Genomic DNA, 18,808 nt, shown 5'->3' with positions numbered 1-18,808 from the left:
AGGTCAGAACTTGGTATATACTCCCATGGTATACTTTTGATCAATGGCTACGAATCCTCTATAATTTCCAATTATCACCTCCATCCTTCTAGCTTACTCCTTTAAACTCCAATTCCAACAATCGACCAAGATTTTTAATCCACTGACCTCATCGTATTTTCACTGTCTTTCCTTTATACCTTTACTTCTACCTTTATGTCTCCTAATGGTCAATCGCTATATTCACTCACTTGCATATATCTTCAACTCTCTAGCTCCTGTCTCAGTTTGTCAAAAATCCATAGTTTAAACATGATCCTAGTTAAAAACAATACTCTACCTACTGTCTATCTGCACCCATCAACATTAACTTCACTGGAGAAAAACAAGGCTATTCTGGGTAACTTGTTTTATTTTAAAATAATTTGAGTGGATCCTTGAAGCTGCCATGGTGTTACACTTTCTCTTCTCTCTTTTAATATCCAGCAGCTACACTCCTATTACTTAATTGCAATTTTGCTGTCTACCTCATCATTAAAAATAAAGTAGTCAAAAGAAATTATCCACCCAAACTATATCTACCCACTTATCTACACTTGTGCCCGCAGCCTCTACAGCCTTACCTGCTACGACAAGATTTGTGCATCTCTAGCTAAATCAATTCATATAAACTAGCTTCCCTCTCTTATCACCTGCTGAAGGAAACAGTTCAAGGATCTAGGTAAAACCATATAAAAATATCCAAGGAATATCTTTAAGTGAAAAAAAAAAAAGCAGATTTCAAATCTGAATGAGCCAATAAAAAGAAAAATATCATAGGCAGAAGGAAGGGGAGCTTACAGATGTCTTATGCTTAGTATATTCACTTATATTTTGTTATTTTTAAATATATTTACTTGTTCATATATCCTTCACTTATTTATTCATTCATTTATGCATTTTTTGAGCATTCAGTCCATGTCAGGAATTATTCTAACTCCATGGATAAAGACATGAAGAAAGCAAACAAAAATTCTTCTTTTCATGAGTTTTCTAGTATAGAAACAGACAATATATATCGCAAATAAATAAGAAAAAGTATTCCGAATAGCAGGAAGTATTGTGGGAAAATAATTAGCTAAAGGAGATAAGACAGGTTTTTAAATCTATTTCTACTCTATTTTTATCTCAATGTTATCCTTTATATTTATGTCTGAACATGATTATTATCTTATCATACTTCTCTGAAAAAACAAAGAATATAGATAGAAATGAAAATTGTCTTAACAATCTCTTGTTAACATGAGGCTGTTACTTGAAAAAACAATCTAGATTGAGTTATTACAGTTAATAAAACAGACTAATTTCCAAAATTTAACGAATATAAAAAATAAAATCTAAGATTTTATTATAAAAATATCTCTTAAGGATATCATGAGCTTTTTATTTGTTTCTTAATTAGTTTAAGCATCCATGGAAACCCGCTACTTCTTACTACAGTTAGATAGGTTTCAATATCAACTCTTAATTTTTTTGTATTATGAAGATATTTACTGAGAAAACATTTTCATACAAAAGTGTTGATAGGAATGCAATACGTTTCATTATAGTTATGTCATTCACTTCTTTGAACCATGACTGAATTAAAGTTTTATGTGATTTATCAGCATTACAACCTTCCTTAGTTTCCCATGTATGTATGTATGTGTGCAAGTATGAACCCAAGTATATAGGTATATACTATGTCAGAACTTCTACTTAACAACAGGCATAGTCCTAGATAGCCCTTAGCACCAAAATGAAGTTTACTTAACCTTTCCATAAAGTTATAGTTAAAATAAGACCATATTATAATACCATATTACTTAATAGGAAAAACAGTAAGCTTGTATATTAATAAACCATTAGCATTTCTGTGAATGATCCCCTCTGTTTCTAACAGAATATTGAAATAACTACCAGCATCCCTAATGAAATGATAGAGCCAGCAATTTCTATGGTATTCATAAAGAATATCATGGAAATACCCGTAAAGAATATAATCATGATGTTATTTATTTTATTAATGACCAAATATTTCTTTGTTGTTTAAAGTGTCCATGTTTCTATGTGGAGACAAAATATGAATTTGATTTATATCCTCTTTCAAACTCATAACCTGCTATTAATGAATTTGTTATGTGTGACATCAGCATCAGGCATGCAATGCTATAGTATTTGTAAAAGAGATACCATTTTGAATCTAGAACAATGCTTTCATTCTATTTGAGGAAAGGTCCCAAGCTATTTTCTCAGTCTATTTTCAGATCCATCAGTGACAATAATGTGAGCTCATGTTCTGGAAAATCTACTTGCAAGTGGTTCCACTGTTTCAGACCAAGAGGAGGTGTTTCTTCTTCCAATATATAATGTGAGACTTAATTAATGGGTGTAAAGCAAATGGTTTGAGTGCCAAACGAAAGGCACCATAGTTGGTAAGTACAAAAAAATTACATAAGCATTGCACTGTGTGTCATCTCAGCTGGCTTGGCTGATGAAACTCTCAGATAATCGTCCCTTATTGTTGAGTTACTCTGGAGAAACAAGGTCCAAAATGGAACTGGTTTTTCCTAGAACATGGTATATACCTGGAAATGTATCTCAGGGAGACTTGTTTGTTTGGCAAGAACTTACTTTTTAACTCCAACTAGGTGATTTCACAAAGGTTTCTGATCACAAGTAAGTGAGCAAAGTAGTAACTAAGGCATTAGATTTATACACAGTTTTCATTTATAACTTTATTTCCAGATGTGCTTATGACAGGGAGAGTAAATAGGATTAACTCTAGGGTCAGTTCTAATCAATTGGTTATGGTTGTCAGGAGGGCAGTGATAAAAAGGATTCCAAGGCCATTGCTGGAATCTTCAGAAAAGAGTCATGTTTGACTCTTATGGCAGTGAAAGCAGAGTTGTAGCAAAACAAAGGTACCTTGTAATTATGGCTTATGCCATAATTATGGCATAAGCCATAATTACTAAGGTCAGGTCAGAAAAGGGTAATAATATTCATATACGTATCTAGGAAAATTCCTAAGGATACAGTACACCAAATATTGCCAAGCCATGTGCGGTTCTCTAAGTACAGCCTCAAAATATTTTTTTCAGTTGGATTTTTTTCCTACTAACAACTGGTTAATCTGAAAATAAATAATTGAATTCTATTAAGCCACTGCTTAATAACTAGTTGCTTGATTGAATTTACGTTGCTTTTCTTCATATCAGTGCAGATACAGCATAAATATCCTTTGAGTAAGCCTTTTTTTAGGGGTTGGTTTAATTTATAATCAAACTCTGAAGAGGGCTTTGGGCTTCAGAAAATTTAAAACTATAGAATTACCTTGTTCTTTCCTGGGGCCAATTAACTGGGCAGATTCTTTGCATTCAATTTGAAGCTCCTGAACCTTAGCTAAAGTTTCGTTTTCTCTCTCAGCAACTGGAAACATATCTCCTTGCACAACAGAAACTAAGCATGAACCTCAGGCATACTGAGCTGAACAGACCTTGGCGCCAGTCCCCACATACTGATGTGCCGAAAATCCCAGAAAGTGCAGTTTCACTCTTCTCCCTTTCATAAGCCGTGAAAGGAAGTGAGGAAGTATGCCAGGTTGTTATTCGACTCTAGTATTTAATCAAGCATTTCCCGAGCACTTCTGAAACTCTCCAGCTTCTAAATTGAGAATAAAAGCCGGGAGAATACAGGATGGAAACTACTTCATCCAGAAAGCTCCCAGGATTAGTCAGGATCATGTGGCCATTTTCAGACAGGACCGAGTTACTCCTCAAACTCCTGAAAGTCAGCAAAAAAACTCCATCTGAATCCTGGTGATTATTTTTAACTTAAAGCTTACAGCTTTCTCAAGGATCCCAATACACACTAATTCATCTTGTGATCAGCAAGATGAATTTCTATAAAATCAATTTCAGTGCACTGCAGACAGGCCCTTCACTACTGACTCCACTACATTTTCTCCATTTAGGTTTTAAGTACATAAACAGGGTGTCCTACTATGGGAAATATTCATTTCTGAGTCAGGAGAATGCCACACGTCCAGCACACAGTAACAGGTGCAGGGCGTGGCTCTTTTTGGTTTCCTCACCTGCAAAGAGAGAACCCAGCATGTGTCAGAAATTCCTGATACACCAGAAAATGTTACCAAAGTCTTTGTCCTTTTTTTACAACAAGAAATGAATGCCCCTTGTTTGCCACCACTCAAGACAACTAGCCTGCCCCGAAGTCAAGACAATCAACCTATCAAAGCTGGAGGGTTGGACTTGTTTTTCTTAGGCCTGAATGAGGTGGTATCTTCATGCTGACAGCTGAGAAGCAGGTCAGTCAGGTTCCTGGGTGCTCTATTACACAAGCAAGGTACAGCCAGCCCTACCTAATTTTCTTTCTCTGGCCCCCCCGCCCTGCTTAGTGGGACGTCATCACACTTAACTCACCCGCTTTCTCTAAGGCAAGACAGACTTATTCCAGCCAGGACAGCTGTGGTATTTCAATTCCTGTTTGTAAATGCCTCCTAGACCTGAAGGTAAGTGTGTGCCAGCTGCTGGGTTACATAGAATTTTTCCTTTCCCATCTCTGTGTTTGCCTGTTTCTCTCTCTTTTATTTATTTTCTAAAGAGAATCAAAGCAGGCTCAACTTTTGACAGAACAGTCTGGCAAGTAGCTACAGAAAACTGTATAAGGAGAGAGAGTTGTTTCATTGAGTAATTACCTTCCAAATGAGCATTTGCACTATTGAGTTAACTTTAAGAACTACTGCCAAATTTACTAGGTGATAAAACTAGCTAAGAAACTAAAATAACTTTACTTAAAACATATATGGCTATGAAAGAATTTCCTTAGGCCATACCTTAGTAAAAATTTCAAAATATTTAAAATAGAAATAGTGAATATAAATTGAATATTTAGATTTAAATTATGCATTTGGGCTTAAAGGTTGTTGCTAAAGTATTAGAATATGATAGTTTTGGAAAAAAAATTAATACATTGAATTATATTCCCAAAGACTTTCTTTAAAAATTGGCAAAATTTTGTGTATATAATTACTTATGTTCCCAAATTACTTAGCATGATATATGCACATGTCTACCACTCATTGGAAATCTAAAAGCCTAAATAAGTTGCTACAGAAGACATCCTATGGAACAAAGATGTGAATAAAGTTTCTTGAAATTATTTTCAGTTCGTGGCTATTTAAGACTCCTTTTATTAAAGGGGATGTAAGTTTACCATTCACCCACTTTCTACTGATCCACAGAGGCTATTTTTACAATGAAACTTGATAGAAGGCTGAAAGCCCCATGTTTGGGAATTTGGGTCCAAAATATTTCTTGTAGAGACACAATCTTTCTTTTTTTCTCAGCTTGACATTCTTTAACTTAATTATTTCAATATTAACATTTATGACTGAGAATGCCCAAGTCAGCAGGGAGTATGACATTCTATATATTTTCCTGGATTTATGCAGATCTTAGTTTTTTAATTAGAATAATGTTCCCAAACTTGAAACTTTTTTTTTCCTGAAGGAAAGTCAAGTGGTTTTTTTTTTTTCTTTCTTTCTTTCTTTTTAAAGCAAACAAAAGTGAAGTGATATGCCTAAGGTACTCAGTACAATCCTACTTTATGGCTAATTAAGTCTTCTCACCTGTTCAAAATCCTCACAAAAGAGGCGTTATAGAGGCATAATTCCTTATGAGCTCTTTTACTGTAGCTCTTTCATTTAGGGAAAGAAAACTACAGTCCAAGATTGGAAAGGCCACTCATAGTAACACTCAGCCTCTGCTTGGGATATTGGCTACATGTCAGACTGAGTTTCCTGTGACAAAGACAGACAAAACCCATCTGACTCTGTAGCCTGAGATCTCTAACAAGAAGTAGTCAAAAGAAATTGAGAGAGGTACCACAGTGTCTACTCTTCAGTAATTTTATTGCAGAAAGATGTTTTTATATTATCCCCTTGGTGTGCCTGAAGTAATGTTTTTATTTAAAATTTTTTATTTTGATGGAGTTTAGAATGACTAGCATTTTTCTTCCCTTGCATGGGTTGATTACCTGACACAAACCAAGATACCTCCTCATTTTCAAAGCTTGGTTTAAAATGGGTATAACTCAGTTACAACAGGAAAACTGGGCAGGATAATGAATTTATGCATTTAAAGAGAAGCAAAATTATGCACGGAAAGTGTGGATTTGCTTCCCATAATGGCCACAGTTTTTTCTCTCACCACCTTCTGCATCCCTCCATACAAAAGTAGTAATGTGAAACCACTTTTTAGTGCCAACACCAAAGACAGGAGAGAAAGTGTTCATTTTTCTCCATGTAAAGGAATTATTATTATTTTTTTTAAGTGAAACTCACATTCTCTTAAAGTATATTTTAAGTTGTTATATACTAGAAACAATAAAAACAATATATACAGAAAGATTTAGAATCTGTGTTAAGGTATCACAAAGTGGATGGGAATCCTCTTTTTCTGTTCCCTTTATAATAATTCTAATCTTTGAAGTTTTTCAAGTTTGTAGTGACCTTAGCTCCTTTCCTATGTTACACCCTCAAAATTCCTCTTAGGAGCTTCCACCTAGGGGCAAGAAAGGGCAAAGAACAGAAGGGGAAATGATAGTGCCTGGTTCTCCTGATCTCTCCCACTACAATTTCATTGTTCTTTCATCCCACCTTCTGTCTGCCTCTACACTGTACCTGGCTGACAGATGAACTTGAGCACACGCAAGTATGCCATCCATCATCCAGCATAACTTAGCTTTACGTAACAAGGATATAACACAGTTTAAGTATTTAAAAGCTACAGCTGGGGAGAGGCTGAGAGGCAAGTGCAAAGAGAAGGAATACAGATTTCATTTTATTGTCCTCTGGAGCTTCTGTGCCTCCTCCTCCATTAGCCTTTGCTGCTTACAATGAACTTTCTGTTCAGATAAGAATGGAATCAAACTTAACTAAAGTTGCTTAGTCTTTGCTCCAGCAAAAGTCCAGGGCTGGGATTCTAAACAGTTGATGGCTTCAATTCCTGGCTGCTTCTATCCTTTTAAGATGAAAGGACCTGAGTAAAAGGTGTAACCTGGTTTCCCTAGAAGCCATGGAGCAGAAGCAAAGTTGTCCCTTGCTGCCACATCAGGACAACAGAAATAAATCAATATTCATAAAGCCTTACCCGCAACTGTATTAATTTTGAAAAAAACTTTAAATGGTATTCACAGCACACTGTCTTATCCCTCTCTTCCCTTTCTTTTCTCTGGGGATAAATTATAGCCAGTAACAGAACGCTTAGCTCATTTGGGGTATTGCTACCTCAGGTTTTCACACTGCAATCTAAAGCTGAGTGAAGGGTAGAGACATCCCCTTGGTGGTTCAATGTTAAGAGTAAAATGAAATAGAACAACAAAACTCATTTTGTTGACTCTTGCTTCATATGTGCATTCTCATTACGGGAAGGAAGCGAAAGTTCAGTGCCATGTTCTTCGTGGCATATTGAGAAAATTAGAATAGCAAAGGGCCGCTTTTCCTTCTCTGGTGACCTCTTCATTAGGAAGAGAAAATAATCAGAAAGCTCAGGTATAGGGAAATCAAATCAAACTGCATAATGATGACAAGATGGGTGGCCAAGTACAATTCATAAACCAATCAAATCACTGGCAGCACCCAAAGAAAAGGCTATAATGTGTGCCGTGAACCTGACAGAGTTCACAGGAGAAAGATGTTTCTGAAAAAGCATGTGTGAGTATTTTAAACCTAAATGGAATTGCATTTTAAAAGTGCTACATAAGGCATCAGTTTAATGAAATGTTGGTGAACTATAGGTCTTGGGGATAATCATTCGTGTTTTGTTAATGTTAATCTGTAAACTACAGAGTAAAAGTGTCCATCTAGAAACCATATAGACAATTGTTCAGATTTTCTTAAATTAGGATATTTAGTGTGTTTGAGAGGCATTTAAGGTAGAAGGCCCTATTTTCCAAGTGTTTAAAAATGGCATTATAAGTTACTCTGGTTAAAATCATAAAATCTGAAGAAGGCATGTTAAGAAAATGTTGATAGGAAAAGGTACTAAAAAGCAAAGTACCAAATTTTAGATTCCTTTGTAACTTTTTACACAGATGAGTAAGATTACAAGCTTTAATGGCAAGGTTTGAATCCAAACCTTATCTCTCAGTCACTAGCTGTGTGTCTTTGCACGCATTATTTATATTTTTCTCCATTTAATCATCTGTAAAATAGCATTAATAATCCCTTCCACATTGTTTGATTGTAAGAATTCAATGAGAAAACGTGCAAAGCATCTGATATAATATATGTATAATAGCAATATGTTTTCCAGGTATATTAACAATCTTTAGTATCTAAGTCAACTTTCTTGGTTATGACAGAAAAGTGAATGTAAAATAAATAAGCAAAATTATCACAAATACAGATACCTATGTAATCCCTACCAGGTCAATAAATAGGATATCGTGAGCATACAGAAGCCCTTCCATGCCCACCCAATTAATACTATCTCCATCTTTCCCACAAGTAACCACTTCCATTCTATTTTTTTTTTTTTGCCTGTTTTTGAACTTTATATACATGGAATTACACAGTACAACTGGCATTTTAGGCTCTGTGTTTGTTAATTTCCAGAAATAAATATCACACAATTAATTATCCAATCTGTTACTGATGGATGTTCAGGATGGAGACACTTGTAAATAATGTCCCTATGATTGTTCTTATATTTCTGATTGCCTTGATTTTTAAATAGCTTTTCTTAAGTGATAAGCATAGGACATGACAGATATTATATCTCTAAAACCTCGGGATTCCACAGGTATGGACTGCTTTGCTAAAAGCTTTTAAAGAAAAAAATTACATCAGGATGTATTATAGATATATTTAAGTTGTGCAATTATGTAAGAAATCATTAAATAAAGATGGGCGGGGGACTTAAAACCAAATGATAATCATAAGGAGTGCTTAGAAGTTCCTCAGATCCTCATGAGAAATCGTCAAGAACTTTTAAGAAATAGCTAGTAATATTGGACCTAAATAATAGCAGTAGCATATCCTCTATTTTGTTATCTTAGTGATCCTGGAGGCTTTTAGTGAAAAGTAAACTCTAAGGTTCAATGCAAAGTACATCAGTTTTCACTCCATTGTTTGAGGAGGAATAGTTTAATATCTTTTTTAAAGAATAACTTTTTCAATTAAAACACTATTTTGGCACCTAATTAGGTAGGAGTTGGAAGACTCGCCTTTCAGTGCTGCCTCCTGCATTTACCAGCCTCCAGCTCTAGCTACTCTGAACCTCAGTTTCTTCATCTGCAAAACGGGGATAATACAAGCTATTCTTTTTGTTTCATGGGATCATTGTGATTATCAAGTGAGATGATATTGTAAACTCTGTAAACTGTAAGACACGAAATATTATTATATTTTAATAAGAAATAAAAGTTAATATCTATTAACTGCTTAATTTAGGCCAGATACTGTTCGGAGTACTTCTAGCTAAATCATCTCATTTAGTCCTCAGAACAACAATGTGAAATTGGTATGTTTATGTGGATGATGATGATGATAAAACAATTGCTTGTTACGATGATTGTTTTTCACAGGTTATTTATCAGCCATAATTTTAATATAAAACTAATTTCAAAACCCTTTTTCCTCTGACCTTCCTACCTATGAATTTGGGGAACTTCCACACTTAAGAGGCAAAATGATGTGCCTGGATTGCAAGTCAGGACCATGACTCCAAACCCTAAACCTGCAACTATCTAGCTAGATAAATTTTTCCACACACACTTCCAACCAGACTCTTCATTTACACAAGAAAAAATATGATTAAAAAACCAAAATCTAAAAGTCTTTCTGATTTCTCCTAATTTAAAATTAATAGAAAGAAGGGCATCATGAAGTGAAAAGCCTTGTGAAAAAAGAGATGTTAATTTCAAATTCAAATAACTCAAATTAGGCATTAAAATCTTTTCAAGTGACTGACTCAAAGTGGTACATTTAATATATATTAAGTAACTTCATTTTCATAATAAATATGCCAAATTACATCTTTGTAAAGAACATGTTTTCTTAAATAGGTCGAAGAAATCAGCCAGCTCTATATGCACTATATTTATAATATTTTAAAAATTTTACTTAGCAGTCCATATATTGTTGTGTGTATATTCTAACTTGTTCCAAGTTAAATGATCTTTAAAATAGTGGAGAGTAGTGTCTGGCTTGATACAGGTTTTGCATGGCATCACTCTAGAGGAAGGAAGAATAAAATATTATCCAGAAAATAGAACTCAATTATTGTAGTTTTAGTATATAATTCAAAGAAAACAAACTTTTGGAATTAAGAGTATGGTATATCATCTCAGCATTATGTCTCCAGATTTTTATCACTTTAAAGATATAAATCTATTTTTAAAAAACCTCAATAGTTTAATAATTGAAAAGATTATTATTTTCTTCCAGATTTCTCTTACTAACGCCTATATCAAAGAAGGCTACAATGTTGACCTCAGCCCAAATTCTGTCGATTTCAACCTTGTTTAGTTTACTACTACTAGGAAGCCATGGGGAAGAACATCTCAAAATAACCACAACACAAAACATCGCAGAAGGCTTAAAAACAATGGCGAATAAATCTGTTCCTTTGGAAAGTGAACCGAACTTAAAATCAAATAAAGAAAACATAGAAACCTCTAACCCCGAAGCAAATAATTCCTCTCTTTCGGATCCATCAAATAAAATCCATGAAACAACAGATTTCGTCAATAATTTGCCAACAGACAACTCTTCCAGGAGTTCGAGACCCATGCAGATATTTTCCACAAGCCCTCCCTTGACCCACAGCTTTGTTGCTACATCGCCTCAGAACTCATCTGTAGCAGACGAAAATCCTCTGTCAGTCTCAGCACCTCCCAATGCTACATCTGCTGTGTCTTCAGAAAAGTTTACTTGGTCTTCAGTCAATGTTACCATGAAAACTCCTGATAACAATTCCACTACAGTTAGCACCTTCTCGTCAGCACCAACTGCCGTATCTTTGAACCCCATGACAACAGAACCAGATGGATGGCCTCCCATAACCAGTGATAACTTGGCGGGGTTTACCCCCTATAAGGAAATGACTCTACAGCCCACATTAAAATTCACCAATAATTCAAAAATCTTTCAAAATACATCAGACCCTCAAGAAGGTAAATATAAACAGATTTTGTTTGAAATAATCTCCAAGTAAATCATACAGATTACATCAAAGGAAAGTGTCAGACAAGAAAAAAAGGAGGAGACTGCAATAGCGCAGGTGGTTCTCACTTCTAGTATATACTGATTTAAGTTCTAAAATCCCTTCACTATTTTCAGTGAATAACATGACTGACCCTATAAGTATGGGAACAGATGAGGCAGTGGGACAAAATAAGAAGTAGGTTAGGCTGAAAAGAAATAGAGACTTAAATATTGATACAGTTTTGAGATACTGTATAACAGTTTTTACTGAATCTTAGAAAGACTACCAGAAATTTCATATGCTTTTAGGAATACTGTATTTAAAAAATATACATATATGGGTTTTAGCAATTGAATGAAATAAATTTATAAATTATCTGATACCACATAGCAATCACAGGAAAACAGAACGTTGATATTTTTAAAAAAGTAAATAAATTCAGCAATAGGAAATCCTCCTGAGTTTTTAGTTTAATACCTACTGACCACCAGGAAAATGGAATTTAGCCGTGAGTATCACAAGAAAAATGTATTATGGAGACATTTTTATACTTCATTTTTAGAGATTACATTAAGCTTTAAAACAATGTAAAAAAGACCTCTAATACTTAATGAAGAATCATTATGTTTTATTTTATCAGGTCTCTGTTTACTTGAGATTAAAAAAATACTTTTTTTTTCCTCATGAACTCACTAATTTTCAATGTAACTTATTTATAAATTATATTATGATGTAAACACCAAATCCTATATACAAATTCCTATTTGAAAGTTGTTGCTAGTATACGGGGAAAGTTTTAAATTCTGAAATCTAGGCTTTACTATACACTACAATTAATATATTGTATATATATATATATATTTCATTCTAGCTATAACTTTATCACACATAATTTGACACACCATTTCACTTACACATACTGATATTCCATTAGAAATATTTTTAATAAATATTATCTTTCTCTTCCTAAATTCTACAGACATATTGAGAACACTGAGTACTTCTACCATTGCTCTTTAATTAAAACAAAAAAAAGTTAACTTTGCTTCCCTTTTATTTCAGTAATAATTTTGCTGTTATCTTTCCAATGTGAAGGCTAATTTTTTCAATAAATGGGGTTTCATACAGAATCAGAGATTCTATAAGACCCCTTGTCTACCTAATTAGTAAGCTTCTTGAGGAATTTTTTTAAAAAATTAAAAATAAAATACACTGAATATGAGTGTAAGTGAATATGAGCAGTAAGTTTATTGATGACAGTCTTCAAATAAGGTACTTGGTAAACAGGATGATAGAATGAAATTTTGGGTTTTCTTAAACTCTGACTTACACATCTGTTCCTGATGTGCAAAGCATTATAAATATCTTTTGTTATTTGTTGTACTTGAAAATATCCTTATCAGGATATATTGCCTTTTCCTTATAGTACCTTTTCGCTTGGAGTTTTGTGAATTTATTTTCTATTATCCACTTTCTCCCTTAGTTTTTCACTTTTGAATTATGTAAACAAGGTCAAAATTCATTTCATCATTCAAATTCATTTGAGAGTCAGAGTTGACTAAAAACAATATAGCATTCAAGAGAGAAAGGATGTCCTAATGGAGCATACACATGGCATTTCTGTACTATCGGTGTTGATAAGTAATGAGATACAGTTATAAAACTAAGAGCTGGAAGAATTTTAAGGCAATTCAAAATTTAAAGTATTGTTTTATCGGGAAGTATATTTTATCAATCTATTTCAAATACTCAGTACTTTATAACACACACACATTGTCACCTTTAACGTTTAAAAAACATTGTTAAACATTTTTTTGGTACACATAAATTCTATATGTATATATTTCTGTTCTTTGAATCATTTTTTATTTCTTACCTATAAATTATTTTTTTTGTTGTTCTCTAGATAATAGAAATACAGGCGTTGTATTTGGGACCATTTTAGGTGCTATTCTGGGTGCTTCGTTGCTTAGTCTTGTTGGCTACTTGTTGTGTGGAAAAAAGAAAACTAATTCATTTTCCCATCGGCGACTTTATGATGACAGAAACGAACCAGGTAAGAACAACTTTCAGAACTTCACCTGCACGCAGTGGTTTTAATTAAGTGAAGATGCTAATGGTCACTGCGTTTTGTAGAAGGGATTCATGTGACAAAAACAGAGCAGATTTATTCTGATTTACTCTCTGTTTATCAAATAACATAACCAAAATAATTATGGACCTGCGAATAAAATTTTAAAGATATTTGCTCATTTGTTGCTCAATTGTTGTTCATTGCATGACAACTGGCTTTCAATAATAATCCTAGAACCTAAAATATGTCTATAGAATTGGAAGATAATGGTATGACATGAAGAAAAAAAATGGCCAGTTTTGTTAGCAAGTAACTGCAAAGCCATTCATTGCCATCATTGGATTTATTAGTAGCAGTAATTTGAACAAAGATGAATTCTAATTTGGAGCTTTTCCCAAGTTTCACAGACACAGTAGGTCTAAATTTATTATTTTAATAAGTCCCTAAAATAGAACTTCTATAAAGTTGCATATTTGGGTACATAAAGTCACAATATACCTTAATTCAGGAAATTTCCACTTCTGTGGTGGAAAAGAACTATAATACCTATGAATAAGAATGTAACTGCTAAGAATAAAGAACTGAGCTTGATCTTAATAATACAGTGTTTAGAAGAAAAATGAAATCACTTTGAATGCTTGACTCATCTTTTTTTATACTTTAGGAAAACACACACACACACACACACACAATTGTCTTCTGGTTTACATAAGGGACTCTTGCTGCCATAAAAGTAGTTAAATGTCCCTGGTTAGTCCCACTGATAAAGTCATGTTGATTTCTGATGCATTCACTTTGTGATTGACATATACTTCTTTTCAGAACCAAATCCACTTCTTGGAAATTTAACTGAATTCTGTCTATGGGTTTCTAGCAATACATATAAACCAAAAAGTGGCGGTTTTCAAAATTAAAGGATAAGATTTTGAACAACAAGGGTTTCCAAACTTATTTCTTAAAACTCAGAATTTTTTCTTTATCTATACTCACATACAAAACTCAGTCTATTAAGTTAATATATTTTAAGATGTTGTTATTAAGGCATAAGAAAATAACTCAATCATATCACCTATTTTCCTCCTTTAAGACAGATTTGTGATACTTCTCCCAAATCCCTAACGTTCTAGGAGATCAGTTTGTAAACAGATGGCTTAAGGAAAAGGTAGGATATGAAGATACCTCACTGAATAATTAGATTACTAATCTAATTAGTAATTAGTCACTGTTTTAGTATTTAAAAGTACCTTGTGCACGCCAAGTTTTCTTTGAAAATAAATTCAAAAGCTTTAAGAAAATAATAATTGGCTGTTTGTTAAAAAAGAAAAAATTCCTATATTAGTCAGAAAGCTTCTGACTAACTTGGATTTATGAGAAGGAAACATAAGCTTCTACAAATAGTTTGCTCTGTCTCCACGTTCAAGGGCTCAATTATAAAGATATGGAGACACGTGTTAGAATAATGACACTGATTTTAAAATTAACACTCTTAACTTTTTAAAAGTTGTTGTTGTTTCTTCCTTCCTTTCTTTCTTTTTTTTTTTTACCACAGGGAAAAAAATCAGAGCATATTGACAAGCCCCTGAAATCCTGAGATTCAAAAGTCAATGAGGCATTTATCTATATTTCATTATACAAAGTAGTGCTTGACTCTTGTGATCTCTTCATTTGTTCTTTTATTTTTGGTCCACCAGAAGAGACATTTTAGAAGTTAAACTGTTCCCTTGGTCTTAGAAAGAAATGTGGCTTGAAAAATATCTACTTATTTAAAACTTTAAAATATCTGAAAAGCCCATATAAAAGATAGACATCTTATCTAGAACAATTCCTATGGTCTGCCATATGCCTAGGCAAGTATCTTTCAGACTGTTATTATAAAACAAATTTTTTTTTGTTGTTACTTTTCTTAGTTTTGCGATTAGACAATGCACCGGAACCTTACGATGTGAGTTTTGGGAACTCTAGTTATTACAACCCAACTGTGAATGATTCATCCATGTCACCAGGACCAGAAAATGCACGAGATGGCATTCCTATGGATGACATACCTCCACTTCGTACCTCAATATAAAACTAAGGAGAAGAAGGCTTCAGATGGCAAGTGTTCATCTACAACCTGGCCTTTTTGCAAGCCCATCTTCCAAAAGCTGAAACAAGATCACTGTCATGTGGCTTGTGCCAAGAACTATAAAGCATGAGACTAGTATTGGAAATATAAAGAGAGGATAAAGCATCCAACAGATTTTCTTTCTTAACATTTTTGGATGTGCTGAAGTAACAATTGAATAACCTTAATTTGTATTTTGGTCAATTTTTTTTTCTTAGTAAGAAATGTTTGTGGAATCAAGTAAGACTAAAACACTTCACCTCGATTGCCATGCTTGATAATTTAATTTAAAACATCCTTCAATGAACATGGAGACCCAAAACTACCTTTTCACTTTTTTGGGGGGAAGGAGGGCAAAAATCAATGGATTGACTCTTCACTGCTCCTTCTATGGTTCTAATGCCATACATCACTGTTGACATTCTATTGAAGGAATTTATTTATTTTTTTTTAATTTTTGACTTAAAGCTAAAAAGCATGTATGGCACAAAATTTCCCTTTCTGGAAAACTACAATAATGGGAGTAAGAGACCTATATTATAGTACATTTTAAAGTACTATATTATAGCACTTTTCTGGATCAGCACATACATAGTCAAGACCTTGAGCTGCCAACTTGACAATAATTTTGCATTCAATAGGGCCATGTTAGGAAGGCTGAACTAAACCAGGAAAGTAATTGCTTTTCTTCAAAGGGTGGGGGAATTTCAACCTATTCGATTTCTTTAGGCATCAATTAATTGGGGACTTTAAAAATTCAATGAGAAACATGGTGAAAAAGTCAGCTAAACCATGTACCTGAACATAAGTTTTACAGTTTTAATATGTTAGATAGGAACAGAATTTATTATGTATCAGACATTATTGCTCAATCACATATGGAATAGATTCTTCATCTCTAAATATATTAAGTATAAGGTTAAAAATAGATGAGTGGAAATGTTAAGCAAACAAAACATTTTCCGAGTATCACTTTCATGATGGAAAATATAAGAAGCTTAATTTGGATTCTAGCATGTTTCAATTTGTTTTTAATTACCACCTGCTTTTGGCAAGAAAAAATATTCTCCTTAGTACAGGAAGGTCTGAGGCTTTAGGGATCAGAGGATTAGATGAAGAGGTAAATTCCCAAAGAATCAGTGAATGTGTGAAGAGGGCAAACAAAGCAAGAGACTTTATTGTTGAATTGATACGTGATGTATGCGGACGTGCGCATGTGTATATGAAGAAATACAACAATAGTCTTAGAATATGAGGGCTAGGAAGTAAATAATGGAAGAACATACTTACCCCATATTGCCATAAAAATAGCAAAGAAGACTGTCCCTCCATTATCAAACAAATATGTCACCTTAATGGAAAACAAACAAAACTATTAGTCATTCTGTTGTTTATAATAATCCAGTGATTGCTATTTGTTTGTATTTAGGTACTCTGATTTATTCTCCCAATGGAATCACATTATTTTACAGTTTGTAAATATAAAATATTAGGTCATTTCATGGATTCTGCAACTATTTCATGTGATTTTCTCATGGAGAAAGTTAAGAGATCAGCATTTTCCCCCTTTTCTTCTCTCTTCCTTTTCATTCCCTTTGGACTCCACCTTCATTTCTTCTCAGAAGTGGTTTTATTTCCAGAGGAAGAATCTGTGTGCCACAGAGAGTCAAACTACAGTGTGAGCTATAGGAAGTTAGCTTTCAGTTGAGGCATACCTAATTGGAATTTTTTTTTGCAAAGCTTCCAGGATTGAGGAAATTGAAAAATGCAGAATTCCTCTAGTGAGCCTGTACTGCTATGGAAAGGTATCACAGTGTTCCTACTCTCTGATGTCTTTCAGAATGGTCCATAGGTCCAGTAGTGGCTATAAGAGATAATGAATTCCATTTTGTTATTTTTAAGAAGTTTCATAAATCACTGAACATGTAATAGTCCAAGTGTTTTTGAATCAGACATCACCTGAAGTTTTATAAAGAACAATGTACAGTTATATGATGTTATTAAATACAATTTTCAGGGTCACAAGGATTGTTTGATTTTAATAAAGTGTAAATTCAATTGACCTTTGCTTCTTTTCATTTGCATAATGTTCTCATTATATTTATAAGTTACTGAGGGAGATTAAATGGATACAGTCAAGACAATACATGTTTGGCAGTCATATAAATACCAAAGAAACTATAAAGAAAATAGGTGTGCTATCCTCACAGAAGAGGCTAAAGAACATTACTATAAAGAAAGTGAGAAGAAAATGTTGTCTTCTTTGCTAAGTCTACAGTTCAGAGGCTGCTCAGTGGGGGTATTTAAACAATATTGACATGTATTTTAATTGTAACACCTGGAACACATTGAAAACAATATATAAAACAGATAAAAGTAGGGTGTATTTTCCTGTAATGTAGTATTATTGAAAATATCATCACACAAAAGATGTGCTCATTGTGATGGTATGTGGATAAGCTCAAGCTGTATTTGTTGGCTCTAAACTTCTATGATTGTTAAAGTTTGAAGTTTCTAAAAGTGCTATAAAAATTGGTTTTCATAAGAATCATCAGTATATATTACATACATGAGAGAAAAAGGACCATAAAGAAATTCTCCAACAGAGCTCATAAAATTCTACCCAGCAGGGGAATTCATTTTTGTTTCTAAGGCAATCCATAGTGACGCCTGCTGCTCCCAACCAGCTGAACCACTGTCTGCTTTCCTTTATAAACAGACCTGGTGCAGGAAACGGCCTTTTAGAATGTTAGAACAGGGACTTTACAAATGGGGACTTAAAAGTGGCTCTTTTCTGCTTCAGAAACAGCCACACTTTTATAAAAGTGCAAGTAAAACTCCATACTTAACAATTGTGTTGTATGGGCATTTGTCATCATTCATGCAATATTTCCCTCGAAAAAGCTTTTTATTTTTTTTTCTTGCTAAGTTTGTTTACAAATATTTCAGGCATTTTTTAACTCAATAAATTAAAATGTTAACTTTTTAGAATGCATCCAAGTGACACTGTGTTATATATATATCCATATAATGTGAGATTACATACATGTAATGGGAGATAAAGCTGGAATGATAGGAAAGACTTCAGAACTTGCCCCAAGGAGGACTGTAAAAGTATAAAATCACTGTGTTAGATCCACTAAGCTATTACATGTGGGATGTGTTATGATATGGGAGACCATGGAGATGAGAAGAGCAATTAGAAGCCTGTGGTTATAGCTTGAGGTGTTAAGGGCTTCATTTAGGATGCTGACTTAAGAGCTGCTGAATGAAAATGGGGAAGAGGGAGAAATAAGAGTTAAGCACAGTGTAGATGGCTCAAGGTTAGATCATAGGTGATTGGCAGGAGAATAAAGCTGGAAGAGGCCTTCTGCCTAATAGGAAAGGAATACCTTCTCCATA

General features: G+C 33.8%; 2 protein-coding genes across 3 annotated transcripts in view; one reads left to right on the top strand and one right to left on the bottom strand.

Moving 5' to 3' along the window:
* Positions 1–18,808, bottom strand: part of ANO3 (anoctamin 3) — a 331,395-nt gene that overhangs the window by 43,897 nt on the left and 268,690 nt on the right. For both annotated transcript variants that reach the window (XM_039865959.1, XM_039865968.1), the window contains one exon: positions 16,697–16,757. In XM_039865959.1, the coding sequence (XP_039721893.1) occupies positions 16,697–16,757 (61 nt within the window). The remainder of the gene's footprint in view (positions 1–16,696; positions 16,758–18,808) is intronic.
* MUC15 (mucin 15, cell surface associated) lies at positions 4,274–17,406 on the top strand. The gene is made up of 4 exons (XM_039865976.1): positions 4,274–4,528; positions 10,469–11,196; positions 13,135–13,284; positions 15,210–17,406. The coding sequence occupies exons 2-4, from the start codon at positions 10,506–10,508 to the stop codon at positions 15,368–15,370; spliced, it is 1,002 nt and encodes a 333-aa protein (XP_039721910.1). The 5' UTR covers positions 4,274–4,528; positions 10,469–10,505; the 3' UTR covers positions 15,371–17,406.

This window comes from Pteropus medius, unplaced genomic scaffold (genome assembly GCF_902729225.1).
Source record: "Pteropus medius unplaced genomic scaffold, Ma_sr-lr_union100, whole genome shotgun sequence".
Classification (NCBI taxonomy): domain Eukaryota; kingdom Metazoa; phylum Chordata; class Mammalia; order Chiroptera; family Pteropodidae; genus Pteropus; species Pteropus medius.
The sequence above is the reverse complement of the archived record's forward strand: the minus strand, read 5'-3'. Positions and strand labels throughout refer to the sequence as shown.